This window comes from Bombus pyrosoma, linkage group LG5 (assembly GCF_014825855.1).
Source record: "Bombus pyrosoma isolate SC7728 linkage group LG5, ASM1482585v1, whole genome shotgun sequence".
Lineage (NCBI taxonomy): Eukaryota > Metazoa > Arthropoda > Insecta > Hymenoptera > Apidae > Bombus > Bombus pyrosoma.
In genome coordinates, this window is record NC_057774.1 from 4403346 (window position 1) to 4422999 (window position 19654).

Consider the following 19654-nt stretch of genomic DNA (forward strand, 5'->3'; position numbering starts at 1 on the left):
GGTATAGTGCGTGATAAGTCGTTTAAACAAAATTGAAACAACTTGTTTTACATAGTATACAGGCGATTAACCAAAGCACAGTTTAATTAGTTCCCTAATATGCTTATTTCAGAATTCCAATTCAACGAAATAACGTTATGAACACAGAGAGTGAAAGTGTAACTTAACGGAGAATATGGTATCAAAAAGGTGTGAGCCGATAATCTGTACGGTAGGTAGCGAAAGAAACAATATCGTTTCATCAATATGTTCTCCTTTCTACTAGCCTTCGTATATTATCCTCCCGTTAATCCTTGGTACTTTTGAAACGGTACCCAATGGGGACGTAACGAGTGTTACGAGTTAATGTAGCATAGTCACTCGGAGAAACTTAAATGAAAAAACTAACTCTCCTTGGCACGTGGAGTGTTAAACGAGCACGAATAAACGTCAGGATATTCAGAGCCAACAATATAACGATCTATAATGAATAAAAAAAGAAAACAAACTTAGTTGAATTTAAAGGTGTATCGAGAATAAAAATGGAAAAATTGTATCTTAAAACTTAAAGTTTCCTCTCTCAGCCGAATAAATAATTTACATTTAATTTATTCATATACATTTTCAGTCTGCACGTTTCTATTTATGTATGTTTAATTCTCAGCTGATTTAGTTACATTTTTGTTTAATAATTTATATTTACTGTACAATCGAAATTCGTAATATTATTTATATGTAAAATGAAATATAAAGTCCGAATAGAAAGTGCAGGCTACATCATCGGTAGTACATGCACTGTGAAGTCTATTAACAAGTGTCAAACTAACTTTGGAGGTAGATTCTTTATATTCAAATAAGCAAATGCAACGGTTTAAACTTCATCTGAATTTAGCATCCTTGGCTCCTCATCCTGTTTGCTGCTTGCTGTTCCTTGTTGTATTTTCGTTGACAATTTCTTCGCAGTCTGCGTTATCTGCCATAACAGATGAAAAGGAGAGGGCGAAATTAACGCGGAACAGTTCTCCCGTTCTCTCTAATTCTGTTGAAAACACTTGCCTGCACGTCCACGTCAATCACAGCCGTAATATCATTTAGCGCTGTTAAAAATTCAGCCGCGATATTTCCCTTACCCTGTGCCTCCAATATTATCGCATAATTGATTAATACTAGGGGATCTTGCGGTGAAAGAGCATGAGCTTTCTGCAACACTTTCTCCGCACCCTCCAGATCCTCCAGACGTTTTAGAGCGACTAAAGTAATAAAGAATTCCGCTTTTTTATTACCATCGTTCATTGCCGTATTGGCTGACAACGATGGAAGAAGAAACGGAACGAATGCCGTTAGAATTTCTTATGCGACAATGACACGATGATAATGACAGTAGGTTGTATTTTATCATTGAAAGAACACTGTCATTTCTCCAGCATTTTTTGTAAATAGTTACACATCATAGAAACATATCATATCGTTAAACATATATTATCGTAGAAATCTATGCTCTTCTCATCGTAAAAAATTTACAAAATCCTATATTTCCCGCATACTAAATTAAATTAAATTAAATTGCATTTATGAAATTAAAAAAAACAGCAGTAAACGTAGAAAAATTTAAATAAGATGAATTTGAAATCAAAGGGCAACTTTGAGTGTACTCTTGCGTTTGTGATGTGTACTCGTTGTGCTTGTCACGTGAATTCGTATCAATTTGTACGCGATGAAATGTTTTACGAAAATGTAGAGTCAAAATAATCTATGGTTCTCTTTAAAGAAATGCTATCCAATTGGTCATAACATTACCGAAATTATGTCTGTAATTAAAATACTTTTTCAAAATATCTCTATAGGAAATCTTACGTCCAAGCAAGAGATACGGCATTGGATTTTTAGGATCCGCGCTAACTGCAGCACACAAATAAATTGCGGCTGAGGCTGGTTGGCCAGTGGTCAGAAAAACCATACCCAAATTATAGGCGGGCAGAAAGGCCATAGAATTGAGGTAGTGAGCTCTCTTCAAGCAGCTAATTGCCTGGAAGTAATTAGAGCGTTAAGCCGATTGACTGACAATTACGACGGCACAATCAATAAATTGCAAGTGCGAGAGTAAATCAGACGAAGCAAATATTGTGCAAGGGTATTATAAAGCGATTGACACGTAGCTAACACATAGCTAACGAAATGATAATGGGAATTGATTGTCGAGATTGAAAATCGAATTCCGAGGAACGTCCTCCGAATTTTCTTGATTATTTGAAACATGATAGAAGATTCGATGCCATAAGAAGACAATAAAAATTGATCCCTAAAATGAGGGAAACGCATGATCCAGCATACTTTCTTTTTCCCATCCTGTAGGAGATCGTTTTCCATTCTCGAACTTTTTATCAACGACAAGGTAATTGAAGCTAAGCTTTAAACTTAATCCACTTAATTTTGAAATCTTGGCTTACTAACTACGTCCAGTAGAATAACAGTGAAGCAGATTAAGAAACTTGTGTTCCGTGCACACTACTTCCTGAATTTTAATCATCGGATCCAAAAGTCTCCGTTACTATCGTAGAGATATTTGATAACATCCACAGGCTGATTCTATTTATTAAACTACTTTAATTGAAGGCTTTGATAAACAGAATACTTCTCCGTGACAAACAATTGAAAGAAAAAGAGGTCGATTGCAGTAAATATTGCTTTCCAAACTTTTGTCCGATAAATTAAAGGAGAAAGTGATTACTTATATATTTTATGCAACATTCTCAGAGGGAATTAGAAGTGTAGTTTTTTCTCATTTCAATTAGCTATAATAGGTTTTAATTTGCTTTCTCGACGGTAGCCTAGGCTTTGCATTAAAAGATAGCCTAGCATAGAATTCGCATTTACCAATTTGCTCCCGCTTTGGCTACAGCGATGCATTACAAGTCTTGTCTCTTAATTGAGTTCCTCTGATTATGAGTCGCAAGTGCGTCCCGGCAGTCATTCTGAGACACCGCCTCGCGTGAGCACCATCCCCTTTAATGAGCCTTAAATTGATTATCATCATTAAATCTGGCAGCATGCACGGATTCGCCTTGTCGTGAATAAAGTCCATGCCAGTTCGCAATTTGCTGTGTTCTCAGGGAAAAATTGTTGTATTTGTCTTTTTTTCTATTTTCTATGAACGTAATGAATTGTGTTCCAATAGAATGCAGATAGTATCACGTGTCACGATGCTATTTCTTCTTTTTCAAAGTGTCTTTGTTCTTTTCGTTGTTTACTTTTTCAACTTTGTGCAATATAATATCGTTGAACGTGACTATGGTCAACTTTCCTTAACTTCTCTTTAAACTTTAATAACTTACATTGTGTTACAAGCGTGTACAATAATGGTGGTAACAAACATCAAGACAAAAATTATGCAGACGAATAAATTTATCCGAATATACTTACGGCAACGAATTTCTGCTTGCCGTAAAAACACATTCCAACGTTATTCCATAAAGCATACGATTCTGGAATCGATTGCGCTGCCAACTTGTACTTCGACAGCGCAACATCATACTCTTGGTGATTCTAAAGAGTGAACGTTTTAGTCTGTCAAACAATGGAAATTCCAAAGCACCGCGTATCTCTAATTAAATTCTTTAAGTACATTATTGAAATATTACGCGTGCTTTACACCAGAACGACTGCTTGTCCCCTAAGCAACAGTCTTGCTCTACGATAGTTTATTTTGTTCTGACGAATTTACCCGCGCGTTGATACAAGAACAAATAAATTGGAAATAAATGAAAATAAAGCTTACTATAGAATCTCTAATTAAGATTGTTATTTATACTTTCAAAAATATAAAAAAGAAATTCTTGACTAAGTTCTCTCATTAAGTTTCCTAGAAAGACAGAGTTTTCACCCTCAAATACTTTTTATTAAATCCATAACTTAACATGCAAAATACAAACCGAATATTATTGGTATCGATAAGTTTTATATCGTAACTTCTATAAAACAAAGAAAAATGAAATAGAAAGTCCGGATAAGTTTGTTCATCAATGTTGAAACAATTTCTCCTCTATTTGAAATCCAATAGCTGCCATTACCTATATCCGTATGCTTCGAAAGTAATGTACTCACTTGGATTATAAAGGCTATCGGTAGAATTGCTCTCGTACAATTTGGAGAATGAGCGATTGCAGTGCCAAATTGTTGGAATGCTCGTTGAACATCGCCAATTTTAAGGTAGAGGAGTCCTAATTCAGTTGCGGCTTCTATGCTTTCGGGATTTCCACTGAAAGGAAATAAAGTAAACAGATGAATGACAACGTAAAAAACAGTATTTCCAGAAATTCTCTGATTATTCGTAGATAGGATTTTTCTCAAGTAAGGAATTTTTATCTCTTGATAACGCGATAATTTGATTATTAGAATTAGGTCACCGGAATATTTTAGAATCTTTTCTAGTAGAGTTCGAAATGACGCAATTTTTAAATTCTTGAGATGAAGCAAATAAAAGCAAAACCGTGTGCGTCTGTGTGTTTGAAACAATCCGCTTTAATATCTTGTATTTCTTTATTTTTAAAGAAAGAAATCTAATGTCTACAACAATAAAAATTGTATAATACTGAATCGGTTACTTTAAGTAAAAAATCAAGCTATATTTTTTTGTTTCAACAATTTTCAAAGAATAATTTATTCGATTCAATAAGATATAGTCTTAAATGTTTGACCGATAATTTATACTAACATATCAACGTCAAAAAAGTCAAGAAAATGTAATGTTAATCAACGTCGTGATAAATTATCTGCTTACGTTATTGCTGTTTACTTTGCATCTTTTTTAATTTGAGATCTCTATAGTTAAAGTTTGCAACGAGAGGTAGAATATAATACTCTGGAGTATATCGTAAACAAGAACATTCGAACCCGCAGTGTTGCAACGCTGGAATTAAATCTGCACGCGCAACTTGTTTATGAAGTCAGGAGAAAGTTTATTATGAAATACATTAAAATAAAAAATAACAGTGAAAAGACAATTGTACATACATATACATACCTAAGAGCAGTCGTATAAGCATTCTGTGCCTCTGTAACATGATCCTCGAGAAGACACATTTTCGCGAGAGCAATGTATGGCAATTCATTTTTCGTCAACTCGATCGATCTTTTTAAATGCTTTTTCGCTTCATACAGTTGATTCATCTTCGTATAACATTCGCCTAGAGAAAATAAGACATGATTCTATGAATTTTTCTGTGCAAAATGACTTATTATTGACAATATTCATGAACAATAATTAAAAACTTTTAAAAACTTAATAGCCTTCCTATTGTATTACCAATAAGTAAAATAATTATATATTTATATTTAGAAGGTTTAGTATAATACAGTTAATACATACCTAGGTTAAAATAAATTTCCCAGTCTGGTATATTTAATATTTTCTCAGCTTCCAAGTATGCGTCGACTGCACGTTTGTGACTGCCCATTATTAAACTGTTCAACAATATTAGTAAGAATAACAACACATTAAAAAAAGTTAGTCTTTATTTTCTACGACTTCGGAGAACTCGATAACGTATAGATAATAATATTCTAATCATAAATAATAATCGCAATTTTATTCATTTTGATTTTTTTTCTTTGGTAAAGCTACTCTTGGAATGAAAATTTATTCGTAAACTTGCAGTAACTTTCAAACATATATTGCTCGTATGTTAATAAAAATATCAGGAAAATTGTTATTTGAAATCATTTTATTTCAAATAGAACAACAGACGTTTCTTACATTACAACTTAATTAAATTGAGTAATACCTCACTACTATCTAAATCTGATCCCGTTCTCGAACAGCGTAGCTGGAATCAAATTTCCTTTACTTACAACGACTTGGCTATCTGCTTCACGTTATTAACGTTCGTTGAATTGACGTTATAGGCGGCTTGAAAGCAACTTAACGAGTCTTGAATTTTTCCTTCTCGCCTCAGTATTAAGCCCTATAAAAATTGAAGAAATAAAAATTTCGGTATTAAAATTTCAATGTTGAAAAGATCGATTGAAACATGTAGATGTAAAAATTTTGCTTACTTTCAAATAATTCGCGTACTCATTATACCCGTTTGATCTTGTCAGTTCCTGATCGATCAATATTTTACAAGTTTTATACTCGTGTCGCGTATAATGTCGATGCAACAACCAATTGTTACTTTCTATCGCTGATATTTCTAGCGCTAATTCAATTACAAGAAGAATATAAAATTATATCGCGAAATTAAAAAAGCATTAAACATATATACATATGTATCCAAGTTCAAAAAATATCTTTTAATCTCCCTTGTAAAATATCTATCTTTTTAAAATTCAAAATATTAAAAACCACGATAACCGTTCACAGAAAATTTATTTTATGTTATCTCATTGCCGTGGAACGCAAAATTCCAATTTCATTGACGTGTTGCAAATATTATTATCTTTTTAAAAACCACGATTCTAATTTAACTTTTATCGAATATTATCATTTAAATTGTACATATATATACGTATTTGCTAATATCACATAACCAAAATTTTACACAATATGTATAGTCTTTAAGTAGTGCTATGCAAAGAAATACCTTTTTTCCCCTTATCATTTCTTAATCGTTGCGAGACAGTCGCTTGTTGTTGAATGCGACCATTACTAAGAATATTATTAGCCATTGTTAATGTACAAGAGTACGTTAGTACATAATTCACAGGTATGTTTTACTTTTACGTCCAAACAACACTTTACATTCGTCTATATGTTGTTGCTATTGTTTGTCATGACAACCCTTGTTTTAAGCTCTCTTCGTAAAGAATCAATTTAAGAGAAAAGTAACATTCTATATATGTATAGAAATTTTCTTAATTTTAACATTCAAAAAAAAAAAAATAAATCTATCTTTCCAACAAAATATGAAACTAAAAAATAATACGTCGATATTAAATTAATCGCATTCCCGCGCACTTTTCTTTGTCCCATATCTACAAGCTCACATACATAGATAATAGAAACCAGAAGTTAGGACTAAGCAATCTTTACTATCTTTATCGTACATCCCTGTCATCTATAAACAGGAATATGTAATAGTAATCAAGAAATATTTCTATATTACACTTGTATAGGAAAGAAAATAATTTGCAAATAGAAATTTCCCGAAAAGAAATTACGGAAGACAATTTAAGAATAATAAAAAATAACGTTGAAATTAAACGTAAATGAGTAATAAATTAAAGATGCCCTATCGCTATCGCCAATATAGCGCCATCATAGTGATAACAGAACTACGGAACGTCATCAGTACATCAACATGGTTATGGCTACTAGTTCCGACGCGATAACAAAACGGAAATGTTAAAACTATCTAACATTTAAATTATAACCAATATAAATAAAAGAAAATTACCGAAAAGTCAAGCGAGAAAAATCTAAATTATATATAAACGTGTGAAAAGTGTTACTGAAGTGTTAAGTTAGGGAGCATAATGTGCTCATGATTTCATAATTCCAAGATGTAGAAGAATTGCTAAAGTATAAATTAATTACCAATGTCACAAAATTAAGGCTTGTCTTTAATTGTAAGTCAATTCTATTTAGAATTTTTGTCTTAGAGTAATAGAAAATCGTTATCTCTTATTACAACTTTTATAGGTTATCTTATGTATAGTCACTGTTTTATATATATTTGCCTCATGTCCACCTGTTATCAAACATAATCAACAAATATTTTTTTAAATATACACTTTCCATAGCTTTAATACTACATTTACTCAACATCATTAGACATGAATTTGTAGTTAAAATATGACAATTAAATTAGTGAAACCTTGAACATTGTTTTTTTGTCCCCCCTTTTAATCCTTTGTTTCCTCTTTCCATTCTTTCTGTTATTTTCCAAACACGCTTGTTTAATTTACGTAATGATTATTATGCAAATTATGTTTTGTGTATCTATTTCATTACATAGTACTTTGTATTAAATTACTTTGTGTGTTTATATTTCTGTTATATTTAACATTAATTTAAACATTTTATATTACCTGTAATTTATAGTTTTCATTAATCACTTTATAATTTTACAGCAATCAATATCATCATGATGTCATAATTAAAAAAGTTAAACTCATTGATTGTATCATGAGCTGTTCTGTAGAATTACGACAGCGTAGACAGCAGGGGATGGCGGAGGATCCTCATAAACTTGCAGCAATGATGAATAAATCTCAAAGACTTGTGTTGGGACTATTAGTTTTATTATTAGTTGATATCATTTGGGTTTCTAGTACTGAACTTACTAAAGTAAGGGTTATTTAAATACTATATTTCAGTGAATTATAAAATATATCTTTGATCCAATAATATGGTTTTATATTTCAGTATATTTACAGAGAAGCAGCATTTGAAAAGCCATTTTTTACTACATATATAAAAACATCAATGTTCACATTCTATCTGCTTGGTTTATGTTTTTGGCCTCCATGGAGGGATCAATGCAACAAACCAGCAACATATATGGTACATTTAAATACAAATAATTCTTTTAACAAAATCAAATTTTCTGTTACTTTTTCATTTTCTTATTCCAGTTTATAGATCCTAACGTGGAAGATGATAATTTCTATTCAGAAGCTAACACAAGTTTGGTAAATAGAAATTCTGCTTTTATTATTTCTATTTTTTTTTCGTTTACAAATTAATATATTAATAATTTTAATATTGATAATAATACAATTTATTTAATTGTAGAGTGATCCAACATTTGTTCCAATAAAAACGCCAGATCATTGTGATCGTTCTTCAGGCACAGAAAGTGATGATTCATCAATACGCTCAGTAAGATTTAGTAAATTAGCAGAAGTTCGTCATATGTCAGAAAGTGATGCCACGGAAGCATTATTGGCAAGACTTAGTTATCAAGCAAGCTTGAGAGCTGGAGAACATGCAAGACGACAGGCTAATAAGTTTTCTGTTCAAAAAGTTGCTAAAATTGCACTTATGTTTTGTTTACTTGTAGGTATTAACTTAATAAGCTACAACTATATGTGGTTTAAAATTAACATAAATATTTTTTATTGCAGTGGTTTATGGCAAACTATACTTATCAAATATCATTAGTAAAAACTGAATCAGGAGTTGTAACTGTATTGACATCAATTTCTAGTTTATTTACTTTATTCCTAGCTGCCTTCTTTCCTAGTAATGGTGGGGATAAGTTTACATTGTCTAAATTAGTTGCTGTCTCTATCAGTATTCTTGGACTAGTATGTATAATTACAGCAAAGCCTTTAATATAGAAAAATATTATTTCTACACTTCTTTATTTTCATAGGTTCTAGTTGGTCTTTCAGATTTAACTGTAGAAACTAGTAGAATACCTACAGCCATAATATTGGCTCTAGTCAGTGCATTTTTTTATGCAGCTTATATTGTATTTCTTAAGAGAAAAGTGGATCATGAAGATAAGATGGATATTCCAATGTTCTTTGGATTTGTTGGACTTTTTAATTTGACACTTCTATGGCCTGTATTTTTTATTCTTCATTATGGCCATTGGGAAGAATTTGAATGGCCAGATACTCATCAATGGACATTTTTAATTATTAATGGTTTGATTGGTACAGTTTTAAGTGAGGTGCTTTGGTTGTGGTATGTTCATAAGAAGTATTAAACTTAATTTTTCTGACTTAATATGTTTAATATTCGTCTTATACCTACTTGTAGGGGCTGCTTTTTAACATCATCCCTCATTGCGACTTTGGCAGTCAGTTTACTCATGCCAATGTCAATGATAGCTGATGTGTTATTAAAAAAGGTCGAGTACCCTTGTATTTTCTATCTAGGAACCATACCAATGCTATTAGCATTTCTGACTGTGTCTTTTCTATCCTATTACGATAATTGGGATCCAGTCATGGATTTAATAAAAAGAATATACATCTGGATTTGTAGAAAAAATAGATCAATAAGGTAATCTACTTTAAAAAGGAATACTCTTATATAAAATTCAATTTTAATGAAATTAAAGAAACATATCTTTAATTTTAGAATACCAGATCTTGAAGCAGAGCAAACAGAATCACTCATAGGAATAAATAGCGGCGAACACGAAGCTTAACTCGACAATAATGAAAAAGATATGTAATAAATGTGTTTTGTGTATGTATATTTCTACACCTAACAAATGCTTCGTCAATATGCATAAGACATTATCAGTATATTGTGTATATGTCTTCTCAATATGAACACCTTCTTTAATAAAAGGATTTTGTATATAAATAACTGAATGATGTATGTGTATTTAATTACAAAGCATTTTCACGAAGCATTATATAAGCAATGTTAAGCATTCTAAATTAATGATCATAATTTCTTTTCTACAATATATATGTCATTATATTAATTTGCCATAAAAATTAAGTTTCATTCATGTGCAGAATGTTATGATACTGCCAGACAATAATTGCACATTGTTCAATATATATATATATTATTTAAAAGTAAAACTCACAAGAATGTTATTTTTCACTATTTTATAAAAGTCAAATAGCAGAACATTTGTCCATATTTCTTAAAAAAGTTTGTTATGCTAATTTCTTATTTACTTGTTTTCTTTTTTCAAAGAAACTTTTATATTCTTTACAATCCATAAAGAATTAAGGGTGTTAAAAATTATATTTAGCTTTTGTATTTCCTGCGATTTTTAAAAAAATTATAGTACATTAATTGAAAATGAATTGTGATGTTTTATGTAAAATAATGTTGATAATGTAAATTGTGATAAATATGTTAAAGACATTGTTTTTGTCACTAACATTGTGCTATTATTTAAGTATATCTGCAGTAGTGATGTATGAAAATATCAATGCTGTGTGCACTCTTTAGTTTCTCATTCTTCCTAACATTTCACTTCTTCACTTACATACACTTGTGTCTAAAAAAAGTTTGAGAAACAAGGGTACTTATTTCAATAATAGTATCTCCTTATATAATCAAGGTATCGATAATAATTTTAAGTTATATTTGTTATCAATATTGCATTATCTAAAGTATTACTTGAATAATTTCTTTAAATATTTCTTTTTTTTTAGTATTGTTTAAAAATTACTTATAGAAAAAATATCAAAAATGTAGAAGAACTTAATTTATATTTTGTTATATATTTTCAAAATAACTTAGCATATATTATTATATAAAAATATTTGTTAAATATTATGTACTTATTTAAAATGCAGTATGCCCTAAATTTTAAGACAACGCCAGTGAGATATCTATGCAATTTTAATAATGTAAGACCTTTATAATGGAATTATATTTAGATTTTGGACCAATTTCAAATTCAGTAATACTAAGAAATATGGTGGCTATGGAAAATTGAATATTCATCAATGCATTTTATGGCATACATCTTTTATATTTGATAAAAATGATAATTCTATCATCTTTCTTAAATCTAGTCAATATAATTGTACTGATAGATTGCTTTATCGAAGTGCATATTTTACACATAACATAACATCTATAATCAATTTCCTTATTTATAAAAACGGACTTTGCTCATAAAACGATGTTAATAACTTCTATGTTTTCATTAAAACAATGTGTACAATTTTCTTTAGTATATTCCAAAATGGAAATATGTAAAAATAAGTTATAATTAATGTTTACATAGATTTTAAATTTGCACGTATACGGTATACATACACATACATAACAAAGAGTTATACTCGTTATGTTATAGATTGTAATATTTTGTAAGCAGAATTAAGAAATCCATATATAAGTGTACAATTAGCTTGATAATGTGATATAACTATTATGGTGCGCAAATATACTTTAATTTACTGTAATATAAATCAAGCTATAAGATGCAGATCGTAGTTAATTGTTCCTAAATCTACTACAATTGTATATTTATTGTACATACAATATTTTAATATTAAGATTAGAGTGATATACATGTTATATAAATACATCTGTCATTAATAAAACAAAATGACTGATTATCATAACACCTTTGATCTTTCTGTACAAAAAGTCATTGGCTCTTATTAAGAATAAAAATAATTGTTTCAATATGAAAACTTTTTCTATAATTGTACGCAGAAAAAACATTTGAATCCAGGAAAACAAAGATAATTTTACTTGAAGTATAGAACTATTACTTTGTGAAACATGAAATTAACGTTAAACCTATACAGTTTTTGTATTTCTTCTAATATTAATAATTTATATAATTAGTCCAGGAATTACTTTTACAAATGCTTTGAAAAAAGTGGAAAGTATTGAAATGCATGACTGCTTCAATATGGCATATCAGGATAATGCAAATGCTCTGCAATTACACATAAAAAGTAAGGAACCTTCAAAATACCTTTTGTCCAAAAAAAAATCCAATACAGCATTTAATTGATATACTCTTACTTAAGTAAACAGTGAAAATTTATTGCCAGTTTCACAAAAGTACAATGCTGGATCATTACGGTAAGAGATTAAATTAAATGTTTATTTTTTATTTAGAAAATAATTTTTATTTTAAACTATTTTAGTATACCAGCTGATCCTTCTTGGCCTAAAATACCGCAACGTAAATTAACTAATGATGGTGATACTATTGACCCTCCATGTATAGTCAAATTAAATGGAACTCCTAGGAATCGTACTATAGTTCAAACGTCGTTAAGTCAGTAAGTATTAATTTTAAATGTTCCAAAGCTTTATGTAATTGGTATTGGTAAAAATGTAAATCTACGTATTTGGAAACACAGATCTCCTAAATCTACAGTAACTAAAGATAGTGCATACTCTTCTTTTCATCATCAGAAAACTACTTCAAGTATGTACACTTTGAGGAAATTTCCTGGTTACGTCGATCCTCGTTTTAAAAAGTATTTCATTTATGAAAACTCAAAATATTAAATAGATAAAAATTAACATTAATATAAAAACATGCTTAAATATTTTTAAGCAGAGTGACAAATATTAAGAAGAATCAAGTTACATCAACTGAATCATTACAGAAAGAAGTGGATCAATCTAATATTACTACTTTTACAGAACATCTACATACAGAAGAAACAGAAAAATTAATGCCTGAGAGGTATATGTCAATTTTAATTGAAATTATATTGCATAATTACAATTATGATTTTTACAACTATTATTATTTTAGGGAAAAAACTAAAATAGAGAAAGGACAAAAGCTTCATGAAGAAAAAGAAATTAAATCAACACAAAATTATAAGGCAAATCATATCCTTGATATTAATAAAGAATTACTATTAGAAAAAACTCATTGCACAAAAAACTCAGAATTAAAAAGACAAGATTATATTTCAGAAGGTGGCAATAAAAATGAAATTACAGGAAAAGATGAATGTGTGAAGAATGTGAACTCTTTTGAACATATATCAAAATCGATAGTTAATGATGCAAATACTCAGGTGGACATCACTTCTATGCCAGTACAAGTATATGTTCTAATATTTCATATATAATTATATTTTTATTAGAAATATGAATAACAGGCCAAGTTTCTTTATCATTTTCATGTATTTAGGAAAGTAATGGGCAGTTGTTTTTTGTGTTAGACAAAAAACTGCAATCACATCCTCTAAGTGCAATTACTGTTCCTCAAGAATATGTAAATCAGTGCTATAATGTACAACTTCCAATTCTCGCAATGCAAGTATCTACTACAGGAACAAGTAATGTGATACAACAATGTATAAATCATTCGGAATACCAGAACCAAACCAAAACTTCACCTTTAATGAAGGAAGAATCTGAGCACCATATTCATTCAAACCAGGCACAGAATAAAAGCAAATCCCTCATTAACAGTAATAATTTTATAAACACTATTTAAATTACTTTATTTTCCATTTATTAAAATCATAATTTTTTAGATATTAAAGAAAAGGATATCTATGAGAGAAAAAACACATTAGCGGTACAAAGTAAAGAAGAAAATAGAAAAAGTTGTTTCACACCAGACTTTCCAGAAAATTCAGCTGTTTCTGAAAAATTGCCAAATTTAAATATTCAGAAAGAACAACAAGAATCTAGCGATTCCGAATATTATATTCCCGATATAAATAAAAGAAACATACATAATAATGTTTTCCAGTGTTTAAAAATGAGAAAAATGACATGTGATGCAAGTGGTGAAGAAACAACAGATTCTGAAGTTATTAGAAAAAGAATTATATTTAAAAAAGAATTTATTGATACAAATGAATCCACAAAGAAAGGTAATAATATTAATACTGACGCTATACATGATAATATCAAAGCTTTAGCTCACAATCATGATAAAGTAAATTATATATCAAAAAATACTGATCAAAATCAATCTTTATATCAAAATTACAAAATCGGTATCTGTGAGACAAAAGGTAGAAATAAATCCGAGCAATATTTATCTTCTAAAAAAAATGGATGTACCAGGAAACTTTGTCGCAATTCAGAACCATATATCACATTTAAGCAAAAAAAGACATCAGCAAAATTTTCTAGGAAAGCTAGATCTTATTTTCAAAAGAATTCTCATTCAGCATTAGTAGATTCTGATTATACTTTAGTATGGCCTAATTGTCAATATAGCAAATACAAACGCAATCATACAAATATTCATAAATTCAGTAAGTATAAGGCAAGAAATATGACTCAACATTTTTATTCTGTTCCTACACACAAACTAAATACGAATACACAAATTAGTAATGTCTCGAATCTTATTGAACAAAATTATTTGCAAAGCAATAAACATATAGATTCAAGGGAAGAAGTTACTAAAAGTTTATCACGGGCATGTTTGCTAAGAGAACATTACAAGTATGAAATTTCTCCAAGATCAAATACAGATGATAAATTTGAAAGATCAAAAGGTATTTCACCAAAAACCCAAGAATTGCTAAATAAAAGTTACTGGGAGTATTATAACAAATTGAGACACAAAATAAAGAATACAAGTAGTATAGAACAGCAATATTCATATAATTTAACAATGGATACACCTGAAGAAAGAAATAAAGGGAAAGTAAATGAAGTATATGATCAGGAATTAAGAGGTCAATTAGAAGTAAATCCTGAACTTCAAACGTTAAAACAATGCACAGCTCTTTCTACTATGATTAATAAAGCATTGTAAGTTATATAAACAATTGATTTATGTATATATTTTAAAAGAGTAATAACTTATTTTTCATAACTGTACAGAGACTCGAATCTTGAATCAAATATTGTGCAAACAGAACAATTATACATAAATGATAATATGAAAACATCATTAAATCATATAGTCAGTGCGCAAAATTCTAATACAAAGAAGATTTCACATTTAACTACAGATGAATCTGTTACTAATAAAGTAAGATGTAATGGATATAAAACGAATGATAAAAAATTTTTGGAACTTAAATCCATTAGTAAATATCCATTTCATATACAAATTTAGAGTTATTAATCTTTATTAAATAGTCCATTATATATTACTTTTTTTAATTTTTAGTTTTTTTTGGTGGTATGATGTATATTCTAATAATATTTTTACCAATGTTGTATGACTATTTTTATTACGAAGAATATGATGACTACTATGAAAATTTAAGTTATTTGGAACTGGTAGTGGAATATATTTTCTCTTCATTTAAAGAAGCATTTGGAGGTGTATTCAATGGTTTAAAACAAATTTTTTTTTATCCAGTAAGATTATGAACGAAATTATAATATTCATTAACGTTAAATGAATGAAATAGTGACATTAAATTTTATATAATTTTATACGATTTCTAGCATGCATGTAAGAAATGCACCAATATCACATAAAATTAACGATGGTCCCCGCATTACGTGCAAGTTTAAAAGTACATATTTTACTACTGTTTGTTCTTTGCATATTGATTAGTATTTATTTTTGTATTAGACAAGTATTTTTATAATTAATTCTCTGTGTAAATGGTTCGCAATTTGTATATGCATATTTACAATTAAAATGTCATCTGAAGACTATTTATCTCCATAAACTTTTAATTATATCAGTAACATCGTCTATTTACGTTATCGATATTATATATTTTTTCCAATTATCAAAGTATCTATCAATATTTATAATGATATTATAGTTTGCTAGTAGAATAGCAAATTATATTAATTGACGATGGTACGCATCTGGAGAAGTGGTATCTTTATCCCTAGTTGCTGTTTATTTTGACTTTTGACTGTAATGTTTATACATATCAAATTAGATATGGTCTGGATGTGCTTTATCTGTAGTATCAATATCTGCCAGATTTCTTTCTGTCTTGATCAAGTAAAGTGCGTTGCGTCTGTGAGATGAGCGAACAATATATTCATTTTCGCCGCTCAATTCCTTTTTATTTTCAGAAGAAAAAAGTACAGAACAGATAAAAAAGTTTTGTAGTGTTTACAGTGATACACCAATCAATAAATTGACCATTCAAAACCGGATCAAAAGGTTTAAATATGGAAATTCCAATTTGACTTAAGCAATCGAAAACGAAGTGTCGGGCTATCAACGACTAATGCGGACGGAATTGCGAATTTAATCTATCAAAATCCAAGATATACGATAAAGGAAATTACCAACTTGTTACACATACCAATTGAACATAAAATTATTATTCTTTTTTTTATATATTATGATAGCTTTCGACGCATAGAATCCAAAGTGCAAGTTTTAATTTTAGAAATCTAGCGGTTCAAAAGTTATGCGAATGCAAAGTTGAGCATACTTTAGCATATTTTACGCGGTTATTTTGACGCCATGTTTTACATATGCATGGACCGCTAGATCCCTAAAGACTTTCATTTTCAAATTCTACACGCCGAAAACTATTAAGACTATTTTGCATTCCCTAAAGTGAAATTAAATCCAGCACGAATTATCCGAGAAAATTCATCCAAGAAAATGTAAACGGAATTATCACACAACCTATTAGTAGTGCTCCGGTAACCGACTATGGATCTAAACTTTATCTAATCAGTTATCGGAGAGGTAAGTGCATTTTTAAGAAATTTTAAGTATCTCTCCCTTCCATTGAGTGCAACTGAGATGCAAATACCTCCACGAAATTAAAACCTGTTCCAAGAATTGCGTATAGTGCGTATAGTGACAATAGCGACGCCCAATTAATGCGGTATGCGTCAGTACTACTATATCGTTCATTTTCGATTGCATTCGTAAAACATCGTTGACGATGGTACTGTCATCAGTAGGCGAAAATGGGAAACATATTTAACCCTTCGTAAGTTCGTAAACTACTAATGCAGTGTGCGCACGTTGATTTCGGTCATTTTGCCTGGAGATCTCCGGTTTGACATACATGGGAGAGGCCCGCGATTTTTAACATCGGTACTGCAAAAGTGTGTATATATCATCTCGTCATACAGGAATTATAATATTAATTAGCGTTTAAATAATCTTCTGCGGTGAAAAAGGATAAAAATAATCGTCGATTAAGAAAAGTACGATGGCAGACTATGTGATTGGTGACACAAAACCGGCAGATATACCTCTACCGGATGATGGCCTTTCAGCAGCACAATTATTCGCTACCGGCGACGGTCTTACGTATAATGATTTTATTATTTTACCCGGTTACATTGATTTTACCGCCGACGAGGTTGATTTATTATCACCGTTAACGAAGAAGATTATGATTAAAGCACCGTTGGTATCATCTCCCATGGACACAGTTACAGAATCCGACATGGCTATTGCCATGGCTCTATGTGGAGGAATTGGAATAATACATCATAATTGCACGCCTGAGTATCAAGCCAATGAAGTACATAAGGTATATATATATTTTTTAATTTAAATATTTTCGTTTGTCTAGTGTAATCGCTAAATTTTTATTGCAACTCACGATTTCTCTCAAATTTGCTATTCATATAGATGGATTACAGGTTTCATCTCATCTTATATATCTATGATTTTTTTATTCGAACAATAACATTAGTGCTCAATGATAACATATAGATTAACAGTAAATAATATCCTGTCAGGAAAAATTATTAAGGAAGCTTTATAGGGGATTTCTTCTACTTTATTGAATTAGTCATACTTATCTCATTTATACTTATATTTTCTCATAATTTTTATATTAAAAATAAGGAAATAATTGGAGGTTTTTAAATTTTCAAATTGTACATTAATGTGTTTAAACTTTTTTATCTAATTTTTGTGATTCTAGGTCAAAAAATATAAACATGGTTTCATTAGAGATCCAGTAGTCTTATCACCCAATCACACAGTCAAAGACGTCCTAAATGTGAAAGCTGAACATGGCTTTTCTGGTGTCCCTATTACAAATACAGGAAAAGTTGGGGGAAAACTATTGGGTATTATAACATCTAGAGATATTGACTTTTTGGAAAGTACAACAAATCAACAATACATAAAATTGGAATCAATAATGACAAAATTAGAAAATTTAATCACTGCAACTGCTGGTGTTACATTACAAGAAGCAAATGTAATTCTTGAGAAGTCTAAAAAAGGAAAGCTTCCAATTGTCAATGAAAAAGGGGAATTAGTATCTTTAATGGCAAGAACTGATTTGAAAAAAAATCGTAGTTATCCAAATGCCAGTAAAGATGAGAACAAACAATTGTTAGTTGGTGCTGCTATTGGCACACGCAATGCTGATAAACAAAGACTGCAACATCTTACTACAGCTGGTGTTGATGTTATTGTTTTGGACTCTTCTCAAGGCAATTCCAAGTATCAAATTGATATGATTAAGTACATTAAATCAGAATATCCAGAATTGCAGGTAATTGCAGGAAATGTTGTAACAACTACGCAAGCTAAAAATCTTATAGAAGCTGGAGCAGATGCTTTAAGAGTTGGGATGGGTTGTGGATCTATTTGTATTACTCAAGAAGTTATGGCTGTGGGAAGACCTCAAGCAACTGCTGTATATAAAGTTGCAGAATATGCAAGGAAATTTGGTGTACCTATTATAGCTGATGGTGGTATTCAATCTATTGGACACATTATTAAAAGCTTAAGTTTAGGTGCTAGCACAGTTATGATGGGATCTTTATTGGCTGGTACCTCAGAGGCACCAGGTGAATATTTTTTTAGTGATGGTGTACGTCTAAAGAAATATAGAGGTATGGGCTCCTTAGAAGCTATGAATAGAAAAGATGCACATGGCTCAGCAATGGATAGGTACTTTCATAATGAAATGGACAAATTGAAAGTAGCTCAAGGTGTTAGTGGCTCAATAGTTGACAAAGGAACTGTTTTAAAATTCTTACCCTATCTGTTATGTGGCATTAAGCATGGATGTCAAGATATTGGAGCAAAATCTATCTCTACCTTGAGATCTATGATGTATAGTGGAGAATTAAAATTTGAAAGAAGGACACATTCTGCTCAGCAAGAAGGAAATGTTCATAGCCTGTTCTCATATGAAAAAAGACTTTTTTAAATAGGTAAATATTAAATGAGCACCTTACAAAAGGAGAAGTACCTGCATTTAATTGCATATAATTTGTCAATTTTAACAAATTATTCCCCGAATTATGTGAACTCACATATTTGCTTATACCTAAATATATAACCAAGTAAAAATATTTTATGAACGATTTGTTTTTTTATAATGGACAAGTGAAATTTACTTCACGACTATTTTACATATAATGTACTTACATTATAAT

At 30.0% G+C, this 19654-nt stretch overlaps 4 protein-coding genes across 12 annotated transcripts; 3 read left to right on the forward strand and 1 right to left on the reverse strand.

Annotated features, from left to right (window-relative positions):
- Positions 1 to 520: 520 nt before the first annotated feature.
- LOC122567904 (Bardet-Biedl syndrome 4 protein homolog) lies at positions 521 to 7093 on the reverse strand. Of its 2 annotated transcripts, XM_043727047.1 has the most exons (10): positions 6558 to 7093; positions 6031 to 6173; positions 5827 to 5939; positions 5345 to 5439; positions 5000 to 5162; positions 4081 to 4234; positions 3400 to 3522; positions 1834 to 2005; positions 1036 to 1229; positions 524 to 952 (listed from the first exon to the last, which is right to left on the reverse strand). In XM_043727047.1, exons 1-10 carry the CDS (start codon positions 6640 to 6642, stop codon positions 851 to 853), a joined length of 1344 nt encoding a protein of 447 aa, XP_043582982.1. In that variant the 5' UTR covers positions 6643 to 7093; the 3' UTR covers positions 524 to 850. The 2 variants fall into 2 exon arrangements, with proteins under 2 accessions (XP_043582983.1, XP_043582982.1); XM_043727048.1 differs by lacking the exon at positions 6031 to 6173 and having other exon boundaries at positions 521 to 952.
- A 184-nt stretch (positions 7094 to 7277) lies between these two features.
- On the forward strand, positions 7278 to 10243 carry LOC122567903 (solute carrier family 35 member F5). 2 transcript variants are annotated; one of them, XM_043727045.1, is made up of 9 exons: positions 7278 to 7542; positions 8047 to 8263; positions 8342 to 8479; positions 8551 to 8607; positions 8711 to 8974; positions 9043 to 9225; positions 9294 to 9610; positions 9686 to 9931; positions 10010 to 10243. In XM_043727045.1, the coding sequence occupies exons 2-9, from the start codon at positions 8102 to 8104 to the stop codon at positions 10077 to 10079; spliced, it is 1437 nt and encodes a 478-aa protein (XP_043582980.1). In that variant the 5' UTR covers positions 7278 to 7542; positions 8047 to 8101; the 3' UTR covers positions 10080 to 10243. The 2 variants fall into 2 exon arrangements, with proteins under 2 accessions (XP_043582980.1, XP_043582981.1); XM_043727046.1 differs by lacking the exon at positions 7278 to 7542 and having other exon boundaries at positions 8123 to 8263; positions 8353 to 8479.
- On the forward strand, positions 10010 to 15973 carry LOC122567898 (putative uncharacterized protein DDB_G0282133). Of its 7 annotated transcripts, none has more exons than XM_043727029.1 (12): positions 10010 to 10120; positions 12203 to 12315; positions 12391 to 12445; positions 12511 to 12648; positions 12730 to 12849; positions 12930 to 13061; positions 13134 to 13431; positions 13521 to 13803; positions 13870 to 15109; positions 15182 to 15390; positions 15474 to 15667; positions 15758 to 15973. In XM_043727029.1, the coding sequence occupies exons 1-12, from the start codon at positions 10110 to 10112 to the stop codon at positions 15788 to 15790; spliced, it is 2826 nt and encodes a 941-aa protein (XP_043582964.1). In that variant the 5' UTR covers positions 10010 to 10109; the 3' UTR covers positions 15791 to 15973. The 7 variants fall into 7 exon arrangements, with proteins under 7 accessions (XP_043582964.1, XP_043582965.1, XP_043582968.1 ...); XM_043727030.1 differs by having other exon boundaries at positions 12933 to 13061; XM_043727033.1 differs by having other exon boundaries at positions 12730 to 12797; positions 13019 to 13061.
- Positions 15974 to 17007: 1034 nt separating this feature from the next.
- Positions 17008 to 19570, forward strand: LOC122567902 (inosine-5'-monophosphate dehydrogenase 1b-like). Its single transcript, XM_043727044.1, has 3 exons — positions 17008 to 17347; positions 17423 to 17781; positions 18181 to 19570. The coding sequence occupies exons 2-3, from the start codon at positions 17455 to 17457 to the stop codon at positions 19423 to 19425; spliced, it is 1572 nt and encodes a 523-aa protein (XP_043582979.1). The 5' UTR covers positions 17008 to 17347; positions 17423 to 17454; the 3' UTR covers positions 19426 to 19570.
- The last annotated feature ends 84 nt before the right edge of the window (positions 19571 to 19654 follow it).

Coding starts and splice junctions, on each gene's coding strand:
- LOC122567904 (XM_043727047.1), bottom strand. CDS start 6,642: ATGGCTAATAATATTCTTAGTAATGGTCGCATTCAACAACAAGCGACT. Junction 5,940..6,030: donor AGTACGCGAATTATTTGAAA/GTAAGCAAAATT, acceptor CAATTTTTATAG/GGCTTAATACTGAGGCGAGA. Junction 2,006..3,399: donor GCAAGCAGAAATTCGTTGCC/GTAAGTATATTC, acceptor AATTACTTCCAG/GCAATTAGCTGCTTGAAGAG.
- LOC122567903 (XM_043727045.1), top strand. CDS start 8,102: ATGAGCTGTTCTGTAGAATTACGACAGCGTAGACAGCAGGGGATGGCG. Junction 9,611..9,685: donor AGTGAGGTGCTTTGGTTGTG/GTATGTTCATAA, acceptor ACCTACTTGTAG/GGGCTGCTTTTTAACATCAT. Junction 9,932..10,009: donor AGAAAAAATAGATCAATAAG/GTAATCTACTTT, acceptor CTTTAATTTTAG/AATACCAGATCTTGAAGCAG.
- LOC122567898 (XM_043727029.1), top strand. Junction 13,062..13,133: donor GAAAAATTAATGCCTGAGAG/GTATATGTCAAT, acceptor TTATTATTTTAG/GGAAAAAACTAAAATAGAGA. Junction 13,804..13,869: donor AAGCAAATCCCTCATTAACA/GTAATAATTTTA, acceptor ATAATTTTTTAG/ATATTAAAGAAAAGGATATC.
- LOC122567902 (XM_043727044.1), top strand. CDS start 17,455: ATGGCAGACTATGTGATTGGTGACACAAAACCGGCAGATATACCTCTA. Junction 17,782..18,180: donor AAGCCAATGAAGTACATAAG/GTATATATATAT, acceptor TTGTGATTCTAG/GTCAAAAAATATAAACATGG.